Source organism: Vigna radiata, chromosome 10 (genome assembly GCF_000741045.1).
Source record: "Vigna radiata var. radiata cultivar VC1973A chromosome 10, Vradiata_ver6, whole genome shotgun sequence".
Taxonomy (NCBI): Eukaryota; Viridiplantae; Streptophyta; class Magnoliopsida; order Fabales; family Fabaceae; genus Vigna; species Vigna radiata.
This window is the reverse complement of record NC_028360.1, coordinates 17,125,281-17,148,256: the sequence shown is the minus strand read 5'-3', so window position 1 is coordinate 17,148,256 and position 22,976 is coordinate 17,125,281. Positions and strand designations below refer to the sequence as shown.

General features: G+C 31.7%; 4 protein-coding genes across 6 annotated transcripts; 2 read left to right on the top strand and 2 right to left on the bottom strand.

The window, feature by feature from the left end:
• The first annotated feature begins 1,327 nt into the window (after positions 1 to 1,327).
• On the top strand, positions 1,328 to 1,914 carry LOC106775591. Its single transcript, XM_014662738.2, has one exon. It carries the CDS (start codon positions 1,414 to 1,416, stop codon positions 1,732 to 1,734), a length of 321 nt encoding a protein of 106 aa, XP_014518224.1. The 5' UTR covers positions 1,328 to 1,413; the 3' UTR covers positions 1,735 to 1,914.
• A 7,656-nt stretch (positions 1,915 to 9,570) lies between these two features.
• LOC106774467 (transcription factor GTE8) lies at positions 9,571 to 13,155 on the top strand. 2 transcript variants are annotated; one of them, XM_014661471.2, is made up of 11 exons: positions 9,571 to 9,740; positions 10,165 to 10,986; positions 11,100 to 11,160; positions 11,231 to 11,377; positions 11,471 to 11,520; positions 11,613 to 11,664; positions 11,755 to 11,838; positions 11,924 to 12,045; positions 12,148 to 12,214; positions 12,452 to 12,573; positions 12,661 to 13,155. In XM_014661471.2, exons 2-11 carry the CDS (start codon positions 10,258 to 10,260, stop codon positions 12,907 to 12,909), a joined length of 1,683 nt encoding a protein of 560 aa, XP_014516957.1. In that variant the 5' UTR covers positions 9,571 to 9,740; positions 10,165 to 10,257; the 3' UTR covers positions 12,910 to 13,155. The 2 variants fall into 2 exon arrangements, with proteins under 2 accessions (XP_014516957.1, XP_014516956.1); XM_014661470.2 differs by having other exon boundaries at positions 9,572 to 9,740; positions 11,456 to 11,520.
• Positions 13,156 to 14,147: 992 nt separating this feature from the next.
• Positions 14,148 to 16,252, bottom strand: LOC106775029 (eukaryotic translation initiation factor 4E-1). Its single transcript, XM_014662057.2, has 5 exons — positions 15,889 to 16,252; positions 15,591 to 15,756; positions 15,131 to 15,256; positions 14,670 to 14,735; positions 14,148 to 14,575 (listed from the first exon to the last, which is right to left on the bottom strand). Exons 1-5 carry the CDS (start codon positions 16,170 to 16,172, stop codon positions 14,525 to 14,527), a joined length of 693 nt encoding a protein of 230 aa, XP_014517543.1. The 5' UTR covers positions 16,173 to 16,252; the 3' UTR covers positions 14,148 to 14,524.
• Positions 16,253 to 17,717: 1,465 nt separating this feature from the next.
• Positions 17,718 to 22,201, bottom strand: LOC106775880 (serine hydroxymethyltransferase 3, chloroplastic). Of its 2 annotated transcripts, none has more exons than XM_014663113.2 (12): positions 22,062 to 22,201; positions 21,667 to 21,915; positions 21,094 to 21,289; positions 20,777 to 20,951; positions 20,565 to 20,682; positions 20,375 to 20,487; positions 20,153 to 20,275; positions 19,874 to 19,978; positions 19,645 to 19,731; positions 18,612 to 18,719; positions 18,358 to 18,430; positions 17,718 to 18,248 (listed from the first exon to the last, which is right to left on the bottom strand). In XM_014663113.2, exons 2-12 carry the CDS (start codon positions 21,872 to 21,874, stop codon positions 17,974 to 17,976), a joined length of 1,581 nt encoding a protein of 526 aa, XP_014518599.1. In that variant the 5' UTR covers positions 21,875 to 21,915; positions 22,062 to 22,201; the 3' UTR covers positions 17,718 to 17,973. The 2 variants fall into 2 exon arrangements, with proteins under 2 accessions (XP_014518599.1, XP_014518600.1); XM_014663114.2 differs by having other exon boundaries at positions 17,974 to 18,248; positions 22,005 to 22,146.
• Positions 22,202 to 22,976: the final 775 nt, after the last annotated feature.

The window sequence follows — 22,976 nt, the reverse complement described above, 5'->3', positions numbered from 1 at the left end:
TAAGTTAATCCCTATTATTATCAGTTAATTTTCAAAATTAAACTTATTGAACAAAATAAGTACCATATATAAACCAGTTAATTGAAAAACAGCAAAAGTTATAATTTATTTTTCACAGTTTTATATTTATTATTACGCTGTAATATTATTTTAAAAACATTATATTAATTTTACTTAATTAATATTATCAAAATGTTAATGCTTTGTATTAAAACTAACCTCATTAAATTTTTGTATGATACTTTCATGTATGAGTAAACATTATTAAATATTATGGTAAAAGAATCCCCCATAGTTGAAAATATTAATCATCTAGTTATAGATTCTCGCAAACACTTTTGTTGTCTAGCATAACTGAAAAAAATGTAATTAGTTAAACTCAGTTTCACTTATAAATAAATATGTTATAAAAATATATATATTTAATAATTTCAGTTTAATATATGGAAATTCTTTGAAAGGATTTGATTTCTGAGTTGTCATCATTAGAAAAGGGTTACACAGAAAATAAGAAAGGTGTCATGGAAATAATTATACAGAAATACACATCCACAACACATAGATTAGAGAAAAACAGTAACGATCTTGTCTCGACGTCTTTTTTATCAGAAATTTTACTTTGTCAGAGAAAAACACTGTACAAAGATTATTATCATTTGACACGCTAAGTTAAAATGGTTTTAACTTTCGGCTATTTAGATAAGGATGAAGCAGTAGCCACGTATGTAAGCAATCACAGTTATGCTTCTGTCTTGGTCTTTGTTATAGATAGTTAATTAACAAACAATTATGATAGTATACGTCAACGAGATGTGTAGGTAACAGCCTTAAACTTATGTATATAATTCATTGTGTTTGGAAAGTAACAGAAATCAAAGTAGATGCAGTAATCATTTAAATCATGTGCTTAACATTTAAAAAAACATAAACTTTTGACTTAATTCATTCAATATATCTTATTTTGGATAAACATTAAAACTCAAGAATGTAAAAAATTGATTAGATTTGGAAACATGGAATAGGGTAAATAAAATGAAGAGAATTAGGAAACGTAGAGACACAAAATTGAACATGTGTAATTAAGAGAAGGCAACAGGTGAGATTTTTAATTGGGATTAACTGAGAGAAGGCACAGAAGGAGTTAATTGCAAGAAAAGGAAATGTGATGGTATTGAAATGAAGAAAACAAAAGTGGGACCCACAGAGAAGAAAATTAAGAGCTGGATTTGTTCACAAAATAGAGCCGACTCAGTGAATGAAACAAATTATAATGACGCCATCTGACAATACAAACCAATCTAAGTGTACCCAATACGTTTCCAAGGATTCCCTTTCTGTTCTTATAAATAAAACCCCAAACCTTCACTGTTTCATTCCCAAACCTTACTTAACCCCCAAAACAATTCATAAGACATGGCTGAGGAGTTCACGGAATCCGAGGTTGTTTTCTCAGACCACAGCCTCCGCCAAGGAGTCAAGGTGGCGCTGCCCCCGCCGCAGAGGATCACAATTTCAAAGCCTGTGAATATACCCGATAGAATGGTTCGGCGGTGGGATTCCATTGAGGAGGAAGAGTTGGAGGAAATGAGGCCGCCGCATGAGATCGTTCGCCAGAGGGTGGCTGGGAAAATGGCATTCTCGGTCTGCACCGGGAACGGGAGGACTTTGAAGGGAAGAGATTTGAGTCAGGTCAGAAATTCGATCCTCAGGTTGACTGGGTTTCTGGAAGCCTGACATTAGAAGAAGCTGGAGAAATTGAAAGCAAAAACAATTGCTTTGTTATTGATTGGTTGATTAATTGGGTTAGCTTGAGATCTTTTTTGGAATCTCCTTAATTGTTTGTAACAGGAAAACATTTGAATTTAGAAATAAAATAAATTGATTCACAGATTTTAATTATGCTTTATTATTTAATTTCATGGCATTCGGTTTTCTTGGGGAATTGCTTGCTTCTGCGTGTTGGATGTTCTAAGGTGTGCGCAGTGCACCCACTTCTGGATCATTTTTTTCTTTTTCTGATTCAAGATAAATTCAAAAGGAAGGTTTTTTTTCCTTCTTTTGAAACACTCATGGTTTTCATGTGTTGGGTGTTTTGCCATTAAAATGAAAACTTTTAATAATCACATGAGAAGACAGCTAAGAAGGAAAATTATAAAAAGAGGGAAATAATTTAGTTTATAAACACATTATCTTAATAAACTTTTGGTTATGTAATTCACTTTGCGAATAACTAATTAATCCAGCAGATTGATTAATGAGGGACTAATTAAATTACAAGAGCGAAGAATTGCAAGAGGTTCTTCATAATCGATCGGTTAAGAAATTCAAAATATTTTGTTCATTGGATTATACATTGAAAGAAAGACTATTTAATACATAGTTCAAATATATTTAATATTCTTTTCAGCCTCGTTTATAAATAAAGTAAATCAATGTTCACGCTAATTGCAAAATAAATCAGTATCGTTTAGTTCTACTACTGACATTTAAAAATAATTTTTGAGGCTATATAATTTATTGAGATAAAAATAATTAAAATTTTACTTATATGTGTAATATAGTTTTAAGAAAATTGTTACTTGTAAATTTTTGTCAAACTATTTAAAGGTTATTTACTGTGCTTCTTTTGACCGTTCTTATAAAAATAAGTTTGATTTGGCTGTTTTTATGAAAATTAATTTAAAATGTTTTCTAGGTTTTTTTTTTTTGTCTGTCTGTCTTATATTCTTTTAAAGTCTTATATTTATGGGAGTCTAACTTTATCTTTTGTAACGAATATTCTGTAATATTACCTTGATTATTGACAATACTTTGACTGTTCAAGTACAATATGAACTAAACTTAAAATAATAAATGCACTAAAGCAAAAATAAATTCAGAGGATTAAAACTAATAAAAAATTAAAAACACGTCTTGTTGATGGTCAATAAAGTTTAATGTCATTAATTAAAAATTAACAACTGTTTAATTATAGCAAACTAATTAACTAGCTCTTATGGTGAGCAAAGTTTTTTAAATATATTTTTTAATTTATGTATTTGAAAATGTACACACATGGGTGCGCTCTTTGAAAAGGAAATCAATATAGTAACATGGGTTTTAATTGTGAGAAAATACGCATGAAAAAGATAGGGGTACAAATTTAGTTGTCTCCTTTTCCACACAATGACAAAAGTATATTCTTAGTATTTTAATAATGTGAGGACAAAATAGAATGCTTGAGAACTTAATTTGGCATTCCACGTACACCTTACCAATATTCTATTTTTTCTTCTCATCTGCGTATCATTTGTCTCATTGGAGAAGACTTATGTGTAAGTTTTTTCCCTTGAATATAAATTTTGAATAAATTAATGTAAAGTAATAATGAATTGTTTTATCGTGTATCATATTTTTTTAGTTGAATGAGAAGTAAAAATTAAAATTGAGTACGATATAAGTACACCGAAAACAATACGAACGAACAATGTACGAATTTGTAAACTACGTCTAGATACAATGTCAACCTCAGTGCTTCTTGTCGTTTTACTCTTGACGTTTAATTAATTTTTTAAAACTTTTAGCGTATAGATATAAAGTTCATATTATGAAAATATGCAATAAATGCTTTTTGTGAGTGTATTTGTTTAAATTTGCTAAAGAAAAATACTATTGAATAGGTTTGACCTATCCGAACCCTAGTACGACACTTTTGAAAATAGAAAAAGTAATTGTCTGTTCATGTATTAACGATTAAACCATAATTTGGTAATTAAAGTGGCAGATAGAGAGTGGTATAGTGAAGAGATTATTGTAAAGACAAATATTGAAATCAACAATAAGAAATAAGATAGTGACGTTGATCGAGTTTTGTTTATTACACGATAAATCAGTGGATGTTGTAGAATGGTATGAAATCATTAAGGCGAAGTTTATTAGCACTTAATGATTGAAATCAGATTGCAAAGTATGTGGAAAATGGGAATTGCTGGTGACTATCTTTATCCTGGTTTAATTTATTTTTGAGTGAAAGAAAGTTGGGTCAAAGAGGCAGGAAGGAAGTTCAAAAAAATGAAAAGGATGATTCTGGAATTATCCATTTGGACAATTTGTCGTTTGGATAGAAAGAGGAAGTTTCGTGCGGGGTACTTGGTAGGATTATTGGAAAGGTAGATTTGAAAATAGTATAAAAGTTATTTGAAAAGTTTGGGAAAATGATTGAGAGATATTATATTGTGATATGGTTTTGATGGCCCCTGATCCTCCACCACATTCTTTCATTTTATGGTGATTTATTTGTCGATTGCGCTCTAGGAGTCACTCTTTCTAGCTACTTCTTACTTACCTTGCATATTAGACACGCACTCTTAGGAATAAACCATTTTTTAATCTTCAAGTAAGCATTTGCATGTGTGGATGAAACCTACATACTTTTTATTTTCTACATTCTAATGTTGTTTCTCCTGCCTTATCTAATAATTACATCACCATAACATTACTATTTACAAAACCAAAAACATTGACGAAACCCAATTTTATTTTAATGATAATCATAATAATATTAATAATAATTTTGTTGTAATGAATTTTCGACTAATTGTTCCCTAAAAGTCAAGTAAGTTATAACAAAATTAATTTAGAAGTTTTTATACTAATAGGAGTAAAAGTGTTCTCAATGTGGTGGTCATATGAATCACGGATAGTTATGAATAGGATACAGGTTTTGAGTAAAGTTCTGTACTAAAGTTAAATTCAAGTAACTATGAAGTGAAAACTGCACAATCCTATCGTCTAGACGTTTGAGTAATCATCTGATATGATAACCTGGTTCAGCTGAAAGAAATAGAAAAATATATTAAAAGTCATCTACAATAATGTGACAAAAGAAAATTAAATAAAAATAACACTTTTACTAATAATATTAAGCATTTGATGGTGAAGAGGCAATACTTGATAAATAGTTGTCAATGATATTTAAAAAATATAATAAAAATTGGAAACTAATTCATAACTGTTTTTATAATAGAGAAGTAGGATAATTTGATCTTTAGTGCCTAACAATAGTGCAATAAGAGTTTCATAGATTTTGGTGAGTTAGTAATGGAGTTAGTTATATATTAATTTGTCAATAAATAACTTTTTTTAACATTGTTAACATCTAATCTTGTCTAAACAAATAAAATATTTTTCATTTCATAGTTCACTAATTTATCTCCATTTACATAAGAATTTTTATCTAATTACATGTACTCACCTATCATAAATTTCATTTTATTTTATTCTTATTTTGTTTTTTTATACGTCACTGTCATTTGTCTGTCATCTTATGTTTTATTTTTTTTTATTTGACTTTTGGCATGATTGATATTTTGGATTTGAAAATTAATTTTGTTTGGACAATCCAAATTAAAAAATTCAAAACAATTTTCCCCTAATGTTTATATGCCATCTTCTTTAATTTTCTTTAATTTACATTTTATTATGCCTGCCTTTATTTTATTTTTATTTTTTATACACCTTTATTTCACTTATGTTGTTTTATTTATTTTCTTTTATTTTAAATGAATAAAAGAGTTACGAATAAAATAGTTAGAAAAGTAAACTTTAATAAAAAATAATTAAAAAATAATATATATATATATATATATATATATATATATATATATATATAAGTAAAAAATATATCATTTTGTTATAATGTTTTCTTTGATTTTGATGATCTTTGTTAATCTATATTTTTTTATTAATGATTTTTATTTTATTCTAATTTACTTCTAAATGTTTGTTGTAACTCTCAACAAGTAGAATCGATCACACACAAATTAAATCATACAAGTTTGACTACACAAGCTTGAGGAACACATAGTTGGCCCATATAAGCTTGGTTAGGATAAATAGAGACAAGTAAATTTTTTGCAATATATATATATATATATATATATATATATATATATATATATTATTTTTGGCAAAGAGGCAATATTTGGTAAAAAGTAAGCTAACTAATTCATAATTGTCATTACATCATAAAAGTTGGAAACTAATTCATAATTGTTATTACATCATAAAACTACGAAAAAAAGTTGGAAATTAATTCATAATTATCATATTACATTAGTACATCAGGTAAGAGGAAAGGAAAAAACTAATTTGATAAGTATGAAATTTTGAAAGATGTCACAAGTACAAGCCCAACTGCTAACAAATTCATAAAGAATCGAATAAAGTATGATTCATTCCAACAAAATGTTTCCCATATAGAAATGATGTCGAATCTCAATTGAAAATCAAACAAAAAAATGGGTAGAACAAATAATGTCATCCCATCACCCAAAAATGAACCACCTATTAGTATAACTATCATTACTCTTTCTAGTACTCTTCTAAAAATATTAGGTTTAATTAGTAGTACTCTTCTAAGAGTATTGCGCTAACCTTGTATGAGTAGAGTTATTTCTCCCCTCAAAAACTCATTTAAGCAAGCTAGGGTAGCTGAGACAAGTAAAGTGGAGAAAGTAATGCTTGTTACCGTTGAAATGTCAATAATGTTTAAGTGATTAACTATAACAATGATTTAGAAGGTGCTTATCGTCTCTCGAACAAGGTTTTGGTCGTGGGTGTAGCGATTTTTGTTTAGTTAGAGGAACCACCATTGAAGCATCGTTGTTCGCTTCTTGGTGGTTCTTGTTCTTTATTAGCCAGAGTGTGGCAGAGGTGCATTGTTTGTCGAACCACCATTGGAGTATTGAACCACCATTCACGTGGGTTATTGCGGTTGGTTGTTGAGGTTTTGATTTGACTTTCTTCTTCTTGTTGGAGTTGTTATCACATTTTTCATTTTTTTTTATTGATTTAGCAGTTGTTGTTGGATGTAAAGTTTTGATTTTTTGACATGCACTTCTTTTTTGTGTAATGTTTCATGGTAGCGTTGTAGGTGGGTGCTGTAGTTTTTTGTTTTTTGGTCGAGGTTTTTGGGTTGTTTTTGTTCGCTTGCTTTTTTGGGTTTTTTTTGTTCTGTTTATAATTTTTGGATTCCTTTCTTTGCGTATTGTAACCATGCATTAATTTATCAATGAATATTTTTTTCAATTAAAAATTGTTTTCCTTGTTACTCACCGCAAAAGTACAACTATACGATACTTGTTATTTAATCCTTGGTGTCCACGTAATTATGTTGTAAGAATTTTACAAATTTTGAGTTGTTGGTGATGGAGTTGGTTAAAAATATGATCATTATTACCTACATACATGAGTTGATTATGCATTAACTTATTAATATATATTTTTTACTCAACATTGTCAACAACACCTAATTTTGTCCAAATAAATAAAAAATAAATATTTTTCATTTCATAGATCATTAATTTGTCTCTATCTATCTGCATACTAGTTTTTTTCTAATTACATGGTCAAACACGAACTGAATCACACATCAATCACGTGAGTTTGACCACATGAGCTTAACTACACGTGCTCGACAAACAAAAAACTGGACAATATAAGCTTGGCCAAGATAAAGAGAGACAACTGAAATGCAGCATATATATTTGCTTTTGGTGAAGAGGCAATACTTGGTAAAAAAATATGTTAATTAACTCATAATTGTCATTACATTAAAAAAGCACCGTGGAAGTTGAAAACTAATTCATAATTGTTATTACATCCGGAAAGTATGATTAAAGTTGAAAACTAATTCATAATTGTCACATTACATTAGTACATCGGGTATGATGTGAGGGAAACTCCGATTCAATAGGTATGAAATTTCGACGAATGTCATCGATTTAAGCCCAACTGTTAAATTTATAACGAATTTAATAAAGTATGATTCATTCCTATATCATGTTTATGTGATTGTATATATTAGAATTATAATACTTACCCATGTAGAAATGACGTAAAATCTCAATTGAAAATCAAACAAAAAAAAGGACAGGACAAATAATATATTCACACCACCAAAAAAGCGAACCACCTGTGAGTATAATTATTATTACTCTTTCTAGTACTCTTCTATGAATATTAGATTGAATTAGTAGTACTTTTCTAAGAATATTACGCTAATTTGACTTTCTTCTTTTTATTCGTTTAGTTTGAGTTGTTATCAGCTTTTTAATTTTTAATGATTTAAGAATTGTTATTGGGTGTAAAGTTTAGATTTTTTAACATTTTGAACGTAGTGATGTAGGTGGTGTTTTGTATAATATTTTCTGAATACATGAGTTGATTTTGCATTAATTTGTCAATATATATTTTTTATTTAATATCGTCAATACTTAATTTTGTCCGAATAAATAAAAAAAAAATATTTTTTCTTTCATAGATCATTATCTCCATTGACACAATAGTTATCTTCTAACTTCTAATTACATTATACTCCACTCACTCATCATAAATTTAATTTAATTTTATTCTTATTTTATTTTTTTTTACGTCATCGTCATTTTTTGGTCTCCTATATGTTATTTTTTTATTTGATTTTTATCACGATTGATATTTTGCATTTGAAAATTATTTTTTTTGCACAGTTAAAATTAAAAAAAATAAAAAAAATTTCCTCCATGTCATCTTCTTTAATTTTCTTTCATTTTATTAAGTCTACCTTTATTCTATTATTATTATTATTATTTTAATACACATTTTTTTTTGTACTTTTTTATTTTATTTATTTTCTTTTCAACTAAATAAATAAAATAATTACGAAAAAATAGTTAGATAAAAAATAAACTTGAATAAACATTTATGAAAAGGTTAATTAAAAGAATAAAAAAATATATAAGTAAAATTTTATCATTCTTGTTTTTGTTTTTAGTGACTTCTTTGATTTTGATGATTTGTGTTAATCTATATTTTTTTTTTCTTTTGATGATTCTTGATTTTTTTTCTAATTACTTTATCAGATGTGATGATTCTTACATGAAGGAATTCGAACGTGCTTCCTTGCATATAATCCATTTTTTATTTATTTTAATTCTTTATTTAGAACTGACGACCATCATGTAAAAGCTATAAATAGAGTTTTCAGATGAAAAATTAGGGATTAAGAGGAATAGTTCCATTCATTCTTTATGATATTATGCAAGCAAAGTTAATTTTATCTCCAGTATTACCTTGATAAAAGTAATAATGAATTATTGATTTTCTTATAGTAGTAATTTTAAGAATAATAAGAAACATGGAGGTGTCTATTTTATAACGTGTCACAAATGAAAAAGCGCCATATAAATGTGTCGCGATTATTTTGCAATTTGCCAGACTGGCAGCAAGAATTTGAGACGGGCCGAGGAAGCCCAAATTCGTACCTAATTATTAATGACATCACTCCACGCTGTATAATATATCCCGGTTTAAAATCTAAATAAATCTCTGATATTGTGTTATAGATAAAAAATGTATCAGATATTTCCTGAATTAAAAAAATAAATATTCTTGATAGATATTTCGTTGCTCATGAATCACATCACAATAGTAATCTTTGTTATTTGATTTCCTTTTTCCTTCTGAAATAATAATAGTAAATAGGAAAAGAAAAAAGGCGGACTAAAGCCCACGAGGTAAAACAAGAGCCGTATCTATAAATAAATAAAAGGGAAAATAAAAAGTCAAGACGACTCGTCGATTACCAAAAACCCTAGAAACCACACTGCTACCCACACTCATCGCAAACTGTGGTTTTGGCAGCGCGACTCATCTCCCTCTTCGCGTCGATCTGCGAGAGGGGCTTCCCAGCCCACTCTCTTTTTCTCTCTCATGCAATTCAGGTACGTTCGTTTCCAATCATAATTTGGATTCAGTCCAAAGCTTGGTGTAATTCCGCGCGTTGTTGTTTATTCAGTGGAGTTTTGGTTCGGTTTGTCGATTTGAAGAACCTTATAGGATGCTGCTATTTTTATTTTATTTTTTAATTTTATTTGACGTGAATAGAGTGGGTTGTTGTTATTCACGTCTGAATTACTGTCTTCGTTTTTCTTTTAGTTTTTTCGCGAATTACAATAGTGTCGATCCAATTCTTTTAAATTTTGGGTCGGGAAAATTGTTTGATTACCGTGAACGATTTTCTCCTTCAACAACCTGCGGTGCATGGTCTATCTGTATTTTGTAATTTATTAATTTTTGGACAATACGCTATATACCATATTTCCTCTACGATTTCCACTTTTCTTATTAAGTTATCTGGGAATCCAGGTGATTTGTCTTTCCAATTTGGAGCATTGCCTTCTTGAAGGACGCCGCACCTTTGTCCCAGAGGTTAGAATTCTCAGCTTTTATTCCATCAGCATGATTACCACTGAAATTATAGCACCTAGTGCTAGAGTGAAGATCAAGTTCCCAACAAAAAGGATGGACGTTGATGTTGGGGCTAAACGCGAGTTTGGACGGGAAGTGTCTCACACTGATGAAAGAAGGAGTTTTATTTCGAATGGAAAATCGTCTGGGCTGAATTCCCACAAGAGGGGACAACCAGATAGTAATGAGGGCCAAAAGGTGAAAAGACAGAGGGTTGATCGAAAAGGGTCAGTTCTGTGTTCTACAATACTGAAGAGTTTAATAACTCATCGATATGGTTGGGTGTTTAGCAAGCCAGTAGACCCTGTGGCTTTGAATATTCCAGACTATTTTAACATCATAAAAAGTCCAATGGATTTTGGAACAATTAAAGCTAAGTTGGAGACAAACTATTATTCGGGCACTGAGGAGTTTGCAGATGATGTCAGACTGACTTTCTCAAATGCAATGACATACAATCCTCCCGGTAATGATGTCCATGTGATGGCAAAGGATCTATGGGAAATATTTGAGAGAAAATGGAAAGATCTGATTAGGAAATTGAAGTGTGAAGATGAACGCAGTAGAAGCGAGACTGAAACAATCAAGGAAACTAGCGGAAGAAGTCTTGACATAATGCATTCCAGAAATAAGGATTCCTGGCCTAAAAAGACACACGTATCTGAAAAGAAAGGAATTCACAAGAGTATATCACCGGCCTCCAAAAATGCTAGTGTAAATGTAATATTCAGCGATACAATATTTTTCTGTTGTACATTTGTATGTCTCATGTTTCTTTTGTTTCTCTGGTGTTATTTTTTCAATGTGTTATATTGGAAATGTTTAACTTGTAGGGGGAGGCACCTAAATTATCACAGATTCCTTGCAAGTTTATGGAGAAAGACTTGCACAAAGGTATGATGCTTTAAGAGTACTGTGAAGGTTTTTGGCTCTGGAAAGGAGCTAATAACTGTGTATTCTATAGGCAGAAAAGGTAACCGTGATAGAGAACAGTCTGCTGGCTCGCTAAAGGCATGTTCTACTGCATGCCCTGTCACATGCAAGTGTAGCACTTGTGGTGATACCAACTGCCATTGTGTAATTCAAAGCAACTCAACACAAGTGTCATCAGGTAGTTAGACAATCTACTGGCTGCTTATCTGATGCGCCACATGTTTCCTTATTGACTTGTATCTTTTTACTGATTTAGATATATCATCTGAAGGATCAGAAGGAAGGGACCTAACTGCGTCTGGTGCTGATACGTTGAGACAGGTACTAAAAATATTATCCATATATTAGTCAAAATAGGTTTGAGAAATCTTTTTTACATGCAAATCTTAGAGAAACCTTTTGTCTATTTCCAGGATTGCCTGACTAAGGGTTCCTCACCCGTGGAGAAGAAATCGGATTCTGATGGTGATAATCATTTATGACTTCTAATAATTAGTTCTTGTATTTTTTCCATGCATGCTGATTTCATATTGTTGATTTTGATATTTTACGTAGGGACTGTTAGTTCCTTGGACAGTGAACATATTTGCCCTAGTTCTAAGCATGTAACTTTTACCACTGATGCCTCTTCTGGGGAAGGTCAGCACCTCGCTTCCTATCAAGTTAGCTGCTGCTACCTTTGTATTTGAATTGATATGATGCTAATGTCTGTTTGTTGCTTTAGTTTGGAGCACGTCTATTTTGCCTGTCCAGCTTTCTCCTAAAAAGGCTCTTCGTGCTGCTATGCTTAAAAGCCGCTTTGCAGATACCATTTTGAAAGCTCAGCAAAAGACCCTTCTTGAGCATGTAAGGCTTGTGTCTTGATACCTGAACTTTCTCCTCTTTCCTCAGTAAAGGATACTTTTGAATGTCGTCTTGTTTTCTAATTTTTATTATTTTGTTTATTAGGGTGATAAAGGTAATCCTAAAAAGATGCAGCTGGAAAAGGAGAGATTGGAAAGGATTCAGCGTGAAGGTGAGTGTAGTATATTATTTAAATTTCTTTGGACATAGAAAATTTTTTGGTAGAAGCATCTGTACTGTTTTGAACTTTGAAGGCTCTATTGTGAAATCGTGTCCATGTCCCTTTTTTTCCGTGTACTTTTTCTGTATAAAAATGTGTTTTGTGTAATTTATATGTATGTATTTGTCATCTGTATTCTGAAAGCAACCATTTGCTCATCTAATTCATTGTATGTTGCATGCTTAACAGAAAGAGCCAGAATCGAAGCTCAAATCAAAACTGCTGAGGCTGCTGCAAGAACAAGGGCTGAGGAAGAGTCAAGGCGGCGAAGAGAAAAGGAAAGAGAAGCTGCACGAGTTGCAATAGAAAAGGTTTTATTCATTATTTATAATTGGTTGGAAGTTAAATTTTCCGTGATTATTTAATTGATCGAGTATTTAATTTGACGTGTTTTGTAGATGAAAAGAACTGTTGATATAGAACATAATATGGAGATTATAAGAGAACTGGAAAGTTTGAGCGGATGCACGCTTTCTTATAAGGCGATGGGCGGCAGAAATGGCTACAAAGTTGCTTTGGACACATGGGATAAACCTCAGTTTGAGAATCCATTGGAGCGGCTTGGTTTATTTATGAAAGAAGAGTATATCGTAGAAGATGAGGAGTTTCTGAACGGAGCCAGAGAAGAAGGGGAAATTTTTAACTGATGCAGTTTAATACCTTTCTCTACCAACTCTAAGTGTTTATATTAGACAGGGAATAGACCATTATTGTAAATGCTCTTACTGCCTTTTTGAGTATAACTGCCTTACTACCCTTATCTGGGGGAATAAGGTGAACTGCACGCTAGCAATTTTGTTCACAATCTTAAATCATTCATTTGAACATACGTAGAAGGCCTCTTTATACGTGTCTCTATTAAATGTAAATATTTAGATTAATATCCAAAAAAACGATACTCTTGATTAAGTAATTGCTGAAATGTTTTGTTTATGTGTGTACTATACCGGTATGTATTCATTGTTTTGTTTTTTATTTTTAAGAAAACTTTGAACATACAAGGTCAATTTTTTTTTAGTAAATTTTTAATAATATACCAGGGCTATAATATTACTTAGATATTATTATTATGTATAATTTTTTTGCAAAGTATTAAATCATGGATGAGTATGGATAAATTTTTATAACTATTTCTGTGAAAATTATTTTAGTCATTGAGTTTCGGTATAAAACTAAGAATAAGTTACGAAAAAACTTCTTTGTAAGTTATAGTTGTTTTAAATTTCTTGGTATGTTAATTTGTGAAAGCTATTTTGTAAGTTATACGAAAGAAAAATTACCTGGTGGAATAGTTTTTTCACAAGTTAAATTTTGAAAAAGAGTATAACTATTTTGACCAATAAATTTATGAAAATAGTTAATTTTAGTTTATTGAAAATTACTTGGACTGAAGCATATCAAAGCTTCACATTAAAACACGTATATTAACATGACTTGCAAACATTCATATGAATGTATTAGTTCTATAAGGTATTTTGAACACAAGATTAAGTGTATTACCTGAAGCTTTTAGAAAATCTAAGAGATGTTTTGTAGTAATTATTCTAAGACTATGTTAATTTACTATTTCAAATCAATCAAGCAAATTTTTTACATTTAATCATTTAAAGTTAGTATTTCAATCTGAGAAATCTTGCATTTATACTTCTTTTGCACCGCGGTTTTAGCTGCTGATTTTTTAGTTAATAAAAGTGCACCTTGGAATTGCTTACAAATTTACTTTTACTGCCATTTTTTTTTTAATATTATAATCTTATAATATTACTAAATGAAAATGTCTTGGTTGTAATTATTGTTAAACTTTTATGAGTGTAAAAAAAGAAAAACATGTAACGCCTTACGCATTTTCCTCATCTACTACTGTTCCACTCAGTATAACTTCTGATATTGCAACCACAACGAATTAGATAGATGTACCAAAAAGTGTTAGATTTTTGGATCATCGACACAATATACACTTTCTGGTCGTTTGAAGGAGAATCTTCATATCAATCCAAGGATGCAAGTTTGGTTCAATTTTCTAACTAATGGTACATTTATACCCTAATCACTATATTATTGATGATGAAACATCTTCAGTAGGAAATATTCTCCGAGCACAACAAATAGGAAAGTACTACAAAGATATAAGAGACCAAAAGGGCTTAGAATTCAGCTCAGCTACAGGCAGGAGGAAAGACTGAGCATCTAAATGCCAACTCTTCATGCAAGAAATGTACCGCATCCTTAATTTGCCACCCACCTTTCAATACGCTATACACTTCATATCACGTATTTATTTTTAGCACTCCTCTCATGCTTCTTTGCATCCTCCTGGAGATCACAGGGCAACACAAATAAAAACCCAAAATACTAAACAGATTAAACTAATTTGGGATTAGATAAACATAGATAGCTTTCCACTCACATGAAATATAAAGCCTATTGTCTCATTGTAATCAAGAAACTCCTTCCACTGCTTTCCAATGCTCATCTGCAAGAGGAAAAATGTTCGATACTCCTCAAGTTACCACAAGAATTCGAGAGAAGATTTAAGGTTTAGACAGTCACCAAAGATCCTCACTCCTAATGAGAACGAACATAAGTAAAGCAGGGTTTAGACAGTCACCAAAGACACTCACTCGTAATGAGAACAAATATAACATATGTAGTTTTCCAAAGTTACTGTTATTCAGTGTAATCACAGAAAGTCATCTTGGAGAATTCAAGAGTAAATTAGATGTGGTATGTCTAATAAACATTCCTCGATAATTCTGACATAGCACGAGGGTTTAATTAAGATTAGCTATATCTCCCTCCCAACTTGCAGAACCACAGACAATAAAGGGAAAGACAAACAAAGCAAAATAAATAGGTAAAAAAAGTCACCTGAGCAGCTTCATTCGAAGCATTCTTAGTCCAAATAGAAATTTTATCTTGCCTACTTCTGACATTCACGACAGCTCCACAAATTTCATCTCCGTGATCAAACTGTTCTCCAATCATTGCCAACAACTAGAGGCAACAAGAACAGAGAAAACAAAAGCACTATTAGTTTTTTACATACACTACTCAATGCAATTTTTTTTTTTTCACTCAAACATCCGTTAAGATTGGTTCATTTCTTGTATCATCCAATTCACTAATAGAATATAAAATCCAAACCCTATCCCTACAAAACATTCTCCGGTATTAAACAATAAGAAAATAATTTCAATTACGAGTTTTAGACTAGCCATACATGACAATTCGTGACAACAGTAACACATGCTGATTAAATTCACAAGTTACATTCCACAAACAAATGAGCCTTTTGGTATAAAAAAGAGAGGCTAATGTAAAACAATACCGTATATAGCCAACTAGTATCAGATTTTCCTCTTTGAAAAGTCATGGTCCATTTTCCACCATTCGCGCAGATAGGGTCCTCCCATTTAGGCTCGATCTTATACTTGAAGCAGTGAAAGTCTGCCCACACACCCAACTTGCTCGGGTGGTGAATGTTATTGTAAATGCTGAACAATTTTCATGTAAAAAAAAAAACAAGGGTTAGCTTTTGCAAGAATCAAGAAAGAAGCAATTAGGTTAAGACCCAGAGGGAGGGAAATTGGGGGAACGAAGGGGAAGGGAAAAGATCAAAGCTTGACCTCCAAAACTCTTCGACGGTGGCGAAGGTGTATATGGGTCGGATGGAACTGCCCCATGCGGCTTGTTTGGACTTGGCAGAAGGGCTGTCGAACCAGAAGGTCCAGGAATTCTCGAGAGGGTGGGGGTTGCGGAGGAGTGCGGACGGAGGCTTGGAGGCAGCGGAGGCAGCGTCGTCGGCATCTTCGAGGATCTCCCCATCTTCGAGATCGTCGTCGTCGTTGTCGACCCTGCTAGGGTTTTGGTCATCGGTGATAGTTGATTTTTGTGAATCTTCCACAACCATTTTTAAGTTCACACTTTTTCCCTTTCTTTCCTTCTGTGTTCTTTGTGCTGAGAGATGCAAATAGATGCGTGTTTGGTTTCGAATTATAGGTTATTTTTAATGACAAACAAGAGAGAGAAGAAGACACTTGTGGGCTGGGCTGGTTTGGGCCGAGCCACTCACAAGTCTTGGGCTTCAAGCCCTGTATTGGTAATCAATGTCGCTTATTACCGGTTGAAAAGTGAAATAGAAGTACCATACTTTTCGAATTAATTTGAAAATTACAAATATATGTGGCTCTCAGTTTTTATGTAATGAGTTTTTTTTTTCTGATTTAAAAATTGACTAATAATAAATTATGTGTAAGAAAGTGTGGTACCAATTCTTTTCAAGAGGAAAATAATAGTACTAATAAAGTAATAACTCATTTTTTCCGTCACATTTATGCTATATATTATTTGTTGAAATTTATTAGAATTCACAAAATTACATGGGTTTTACTATTTTTTAACGAATCTCACTTATAATAAATTTTAATTAATAAAAGAGTTTGTATGAGGAAGAATATGGTACCAACACTCCTCTTAATTGAGTGTTATGAGAAAGGTTTAAATAGGTATGAGGAATCTTTTTATTTTAGGTGAAAGATTCCTTTTCACTTTTAACCATCTGGAATCCAACTGTGCTTGTTAGACCATTACATTCTAAAAGTTTAATATATATATTTTTTTATTTAGATGAATATTTTTATTTCTAATTGATTTATTAAGTATTAATTAAATTTAAGTTTTATTTTTCCCAAATTTGAATTATTTTATTTTCAATTTAAACTATTATTTTGTTGATTTTATTTTCAGTTTTGATTGGGTAAAATTTATAGATAATAATAAGTAAAAAAAATAAAAAATAAAGAATATATTAAAATATAAAGAATAAAAACTAAAAAATTACAAACTAAAATATAAATAAAGTAAAGAAATTATTTTCAAAACAAACCATTTTATAAGGCTTAAACTAATTTATAAGCTAAGATATGTTTATTAAGCAGCCATACGTATACCACACATAGATTGTTTCACACGATTGGACCCAAAGTTTTCTACAACTTTCTGAAATTGCCACGTCCCAAAAGAACAGATCCCATACTTTACGATGGTGTTATCTTCTAAAAAAGCCATCATCAATGATCAAACCCTATCCTTTTCACCTTATCTTAGATTTCTTTAGCATTCCCTTTCCCCCTTTCTGATGGGAGATTATAAAGGTTTCAAGAGATTAAATTTTTAAAAATTTACTTGTTTTGTCACCATGCCCATCTTCTGATTTTTTTTTTAGTAAATTAAGTTTCCAAATTATATAACTGATTGAAATCATCTTATGTAACTACTTTAAATCTTCCTAAGGAAAATGCTATTTCATTTTACATTTATAAGAATCATTGTTTAGAAATATTTGAAGTACCTAAACTCTTGGAGTGGTATTATCGTAGAAATAAAATGTTTTTTGATCCGTAAGAAGTTGGGCTACTAGCTTACCAATTTACCTTCCATCCATCAAAATAATTAATTCAAGAACAAAATGCTTCGATTCCTTGTAATGATCTGTTTCCAAAAATCCATGATCTACGAAATATTAGAAGGATCAAGGATTTGTTTGCCTTGAATTATAAATGGGGTGACCATAAAGTTGCTGCTGCAGCAGCAAACAGATTTTGCCAGAGATAGTAACATACAACATATTCTTAGCATCATACCGAAGCATGTTTATTATACAAAATTTTTTAAGTGCGTCTCAGTTTTAAAGGCTCATAAAGCAGGTACACTTAGACTCCAGGTATAGGATACTGAGTAGTAAGAGCTTCAACTTTCCTGCGCAAATCTGAGATCTTCTCCCTCAAGGGAAATTCAGAAGATGATACAAACTTCAAAAACTCTTGGAGCTTCGTTCCTGAGACCAAACTTTTGGCTTCAAGACTTATTTGCACTCCCTCATGAATTAAATCTGCAATTAGTGCGAATTCTTTCTCACCAAGTCCTCTTGTTGTCATTGCAGGTGCCCCAATGCGAATGCCTCCCGGAACAAGGGCACTCTTATCACCTTTTTATAGTAAACTCATGTCAGAAATAACGGGGCATAAATATTACGGTGAACAAGCATAGATGCCAAACTAGTGCACACAAGAAACAACACAGCAATAAGATCTCACCAGGCACTGAATTTTTGTTGAGGGTTATAGAAGCCATATCAAGAATTTTCTCCACCCGAGCACCATCAAGACCCTAACGGAGATGTTAATTAATATGAAACATAGCTAACGTTAAAAAATGATCATATATCAACTTGCATATCATGCCCTTTTGCATTGAAACATATCAATCTATAATGGATGAACGAGCGGAAGAAAGTACGGAACGAAGTATATTTTGTGACACACATAAAAGAAAGGAACAAGAAGCTTACAGAAGGCCTTAGATCAACAAGAACCAGGTGATTGTCACTACCACCAGAAACCAGTTTATATCCGTGCTCAATTAACCGCTGAGCAAGAGCTCTACAGTTAGCAACCACCTGCAGGATAGTATTATTACGAGTGTCAATAAGTGCTATGTGCCAAACTCAATATATGGCTACGCACGGTTCACTTTTTTCTTTTTAAATCAAACCGAATCAAACCAAACCACTCTAATGAACTGGTTTTGTCCAAATGGATCTTTGCCCAGTTCAAGTTCAGTGATAAAATAAAGTGACTTTAATGCTCTCTGATTCATGAAGGTCAACTGATAATATGTAAACCAAACATCCAAACTGTGCACATATTAAGAAGCATGCACAATGCCTATTAACTCCAATTAGTTTGCAAAAAGAACCTCAACTCTAATTTATTGCATTCCTATATATAGCCTATATCCAGACTTGTTTTGAAGTACATTTTGGAGCTTTCTGAGTATCTACTGGGAATCTGCATTGTCACGTAAAATGGAAGGTCAGAAATGCTGACTAAGGCCTAGTGTGGGTAGAGCAAGAAACCCCAATCTACCTTAATAACTCTAATTTGGAAGCTAAACTTCTATTGGACAAAAATGGGGTAGCCTTCATAATTTTATTTTTCTTCTAAATTTTGCAATTATTGATTCTATGATTATGAAGTGATAGGAAGGGACTACCTTCAAAACATACAAGAGAAATAGTAAAGCAAAATAGCATTAGCTTCTACACTTCTTAATGACACGTCTATATCCTCTAGTTTTGGATTGAAAGAGTTGGAAATACAAGCAAATCGTGCCTAATGTAACATCTATCTTCATTCCACATTTATTCCACAGGACCATGAGGATAATTCTAGTGATCAGATTGGGTGGCAAAGCAATCTATTTTATTTCTTATCAATACAGAGTAGCAACATTGGTGGATTCAAAATTAAGCACCAAAAGGCTTTTTAAAATGATCATGTACACACCCTTATTTCCAATGATGAAATGGGCTATCGGTATACCTGATTCTGGTAATTTTTAAACTCTGGAGACTGCGCATACTTCAAGCAAACTGCTAGTCCTCCAATTGTGTGGTTATGAGGACCCCCCTGGACAAATCTATCACGATCAAATCACAGAAGCAGGAAGGTAAAGAGGAAGCGTGCATCTTAACTCCATAGGAGCACAGGATCTATGCACCTCAATTAGAATAGTTAGGATAAAACTATTAAGAGAATATTCATAATTTACCTGTAGACCGGGAAAAACAGAATTGTTAATGGCGGGCTCCAGATCAACCCCATGCACAGGATCTTTCTTGAAGAATATCATACCACCTCTTGGACCTCTTAAAGACTAGAAGAAAATATCCAACAGACTAAGTCACAGGTGTGCCAAGTGTAGCAAAGAAAAGTATTTACTTAGAGTTTCAAGCAACATAGCATCCATTTTGTACACAAACTAAATGCAGATTCTTCTCCTTTTTATTTTAAATGCAAAAGTGTGGCATAAAAGTATCTCAAGGCAAACCTTGTGGGTTGTGGTGGTCACTATATCACAATAGTCAAAGGGACTAGCAAGTACAGATGCAGCAACAAGCCCACTTATATGAGCCATATCCATCATAAGAAAAGCTCCTACTTCATCTGCAATCTTTCCATGTATAAAAGATGTGATTAGCTTCTTGCAAACAAGAATACCATGTAATGAGCAATATATAATTCCAGATTATTGCATATATACAAAACATACTTTTCTCATGCGAGGGTAATCAATGTCCCGAGGATAAGCACTAAACCCCGCAATAATCAGCTTTGGCCTGAAGAGATTAGCAGTTTTCTCCAGCATATCATAATCAATTAGACCTATTGTGATGCCAACATGGGGTTAAAAATGAGTCATCTCACAAATTGAAATAACTTTAATAAGAAAACAAAAGCACCTGTTGATTCGTCAAGTCGATAAGGCATAGATTCAAAATAAATTGAAGTAGCAGATACACGTTTTTTAGGCGTCATGAATCCATGAGACAAATGTCCTCCATGAGGCAAGTCCAAACCCTGGAAACAAACCATTGCACATCATAACAATTACAATAATGGGCTGCGATTTGGAATAGCCAAACAAGATCAAGGATAGTCAAATAAATTTTACCATAATTCGATCATGTGGTTTAAGAACAGCAGTGTATACTGCAAAATTAGCTGGGGATCCAGATAATGGTTGAACATTAACACCCCATTTATTTCCATCCACGTGAAATGCAGCCAGTGCCCTTTGTTGGCATAGGGTTTCGAGCTCATCAATGTACTCATTCCCACCATAGTACCTTCCATGTAAAATGAGCTTTAATGAAATTTTAATTATTGAAAATGAATAAATCAAACACAGTTTCCGATTTTCTATGAACAAAGTCTCGTTACCAAAACAAACATAAAAACAATATTTTCTTAAATCAAAGAGATCCTTACCTTTTACCCGGCAATCCTTCTGAATACTTGTTTGTGAGGCATGAACCAACTGCTTCCATCACAGCTCTAGATGTAAAATTCTCAGAAGCAATAAGCTCGAGACTTTTAAATTGCCGGTCCTTCTCCTTGTCAATAATTGCACGAACCTCAGGATCGGCTTCAGTCAAGCCATGGTCCAAGAAGCTACTTCCATCACCTAATGTTCGCAATTCCATGTGATTCCATGGACAAAATAAATCATTTAGCCATACATCCAATTACCAGTATACTTGAACCAAGACAAAATACTAAACATCAAAACAGAGAAAATTAGATAGAAACAAACATTCCAAAGTCCAGAGCTATTTATTATTGTGAAAGAGATCTGCTCAACCCTTGAGTCCCAAATACATACATACATCACTTGATTATTAAAATAAACCGAGGGCCAGTTTCAACACCCCGCCATACCAAATATCAAGGAAGAACAAAAATAGCGAATAAGATCAAACACTCACAAATATAAAGAAAAGGAACCTATAGAGTATAGCAACACCCTTAATAATTTCAAATGAAAAAGAAAATATCAGTTACCTCCAATTTCAGGAACAGAGAAAGACAGAGACGACGGTTTCCCAGTGACTAAACTCCCTTCAACAGGGGAAGCTTTGCATGGCTTCATATTCCAGAACTTCACTTCAGATACAAACCCAGAGTTATTGCCATACCCCTTTGCAGGGAAACCCATCCCCTTGGTCCAAACAGATTGTTGCAGAGAACCCATCATTGTACAGGCTTGCATCTTTTGCTTCAGAACTTACACGGGATAATAACACTCATTCCCTATATAGTGCAGTAAAATAGAAAACAGGGACAGATTAATACACAACATGCCACAAAAAGATAAAGTAAAATAAGGATTGAGAAGATACTTCAAAACATGCATGCAGATAAATTGGATAGAATAGTTTTGAAGAGAGAATTGGTACCAGATAGAGCTGACACCAAAATCAATTATATGTTAAGGGAGAGAATAGGAGGGATAACTATTGCACAGTGGCCTCTTCGCCTCTTTGTTCAGACAGGTTAGGGTTTTGGTTAAAGAATATATTAGCTTTAATTTATTTATGGTTTAAATATATTTTTATTTTCTTATGGAATTAATTATTATAAGATCTTTTACCAATTTTATTTAATAAAAAAAGTAGTTTTTTATATTTTTAATCTTATTGTTAATTTATAATCAACTTTCGAATAATCACAAAAGAAAGTTAACGACATATATTTATAGTCTTTTTAAACTTAAAGATTAACAAATAAATAATGGTCAATAGATTTTTTTGTAAAATAAATTTTATTTTTATTATATATAATATGATATATATCAAATATTGTATTTTTCTTTTATTTTGTGAAAGTTAATATATTGTATGGATTTTATTTTATTTAATGGATATTTTTAGACCCGTAAAATAATAATAATATAATAATACTAATATAAGCCCAAAAGGTACACTTAATAGTAAAATAGTTAAACATTAATATTATAATTTAGTAACATAAATGTTTTTAAATTTAGGAAAAAATTGTTTTGAATTTTAAAAATAAATATTCCTAGTTTTTATCATTTATTGTTTTTATTCTTAAATATTTTCAAAATTCATTGATGATGTCTATAAATTGGTTTTTCATATAAGATAATAAGTTAGCGAGATCAAATTTAAAAAAGTAATTTAATTTAAATGCTAGAACATATTTAGGAATTTATCTATTAGGTTTAATTACTTGTTTCAGTTTCTATAACTATACAAAATTTAGTTTTTGAATTTATATACTTACCGGTCACTGATTTTATTTTTACACATATATTAAAAAAATAAAGTTAACATAAATATAACTTGACT

Coding starts and splice junctions, on each gene's coding strand:
- LOC106775591 (XM_014662738.2), top strand. CDS start 1,414: ATGGCTGAGGAGTTCACGGAATCCGAGGTTGTTTTCTCAGACCACAGC.
- LOC106775880 (XM_014663113.2), bottom strand. CDS start 21,874: ATGCAAGCCTGTACAATGATGGGTTCTCTGCAACAATCTGTTTGGACC. Junction 20,683..20,776: donor AACCACATGATCGAATTATG/GTAAAATTTATT, acceptor GTTTGTTTCCAG/GGTTTGGACTTGCCTCATGG. Junction 19,732..19,873: donor CTGTTTTTCCCGGTCTACAG/GTAAATTATGAA, acceptor AGATTTGTCCAG/GGGGGTCCTCATAACCACAC.
- LOC106774467 (XM_014661470.2), top strand. CDS start 10,258: ATGATTACCACTGAAATTATAGCACCTAGTGCTAGAGTGAAGATCAAG. Junction 11,521..11,612: donor GTGCTGATACGTTGAGACAG/GTACTAAAAATA, acceptor GTCTATTTCCAG/GATTGCCTGACTAAGGGTTC. Junction 12,574..12,660: donor CACGAGTTGCAATAGAAAAG/GTTTTATTCATT, acceptor CGTGTTTTGTAG/ATGAAAAGAACTGTTGATAT.
- LOC106775029 (XM_014662057.2), bottom strand. CDS start 16,172: ATGGTTGTGGAAGATTCACAAAAATCAACTATCACCGATGACCAAAAC. Junction 15,757..15,888: donor ACCGTCGAAGAGTTTTGGAG/GTCAAGCTTTGA, acceptor AAAATTGTTCAG/CATTTACAATAACATTCACC. Junction 14,736..15,130: donor CTTCGAATGAAGCTGCTCAG/GTGACTTTTTTT, acceptor TTCCTCTTGCAG/ATGAGCATTGGAAAGCAGTG.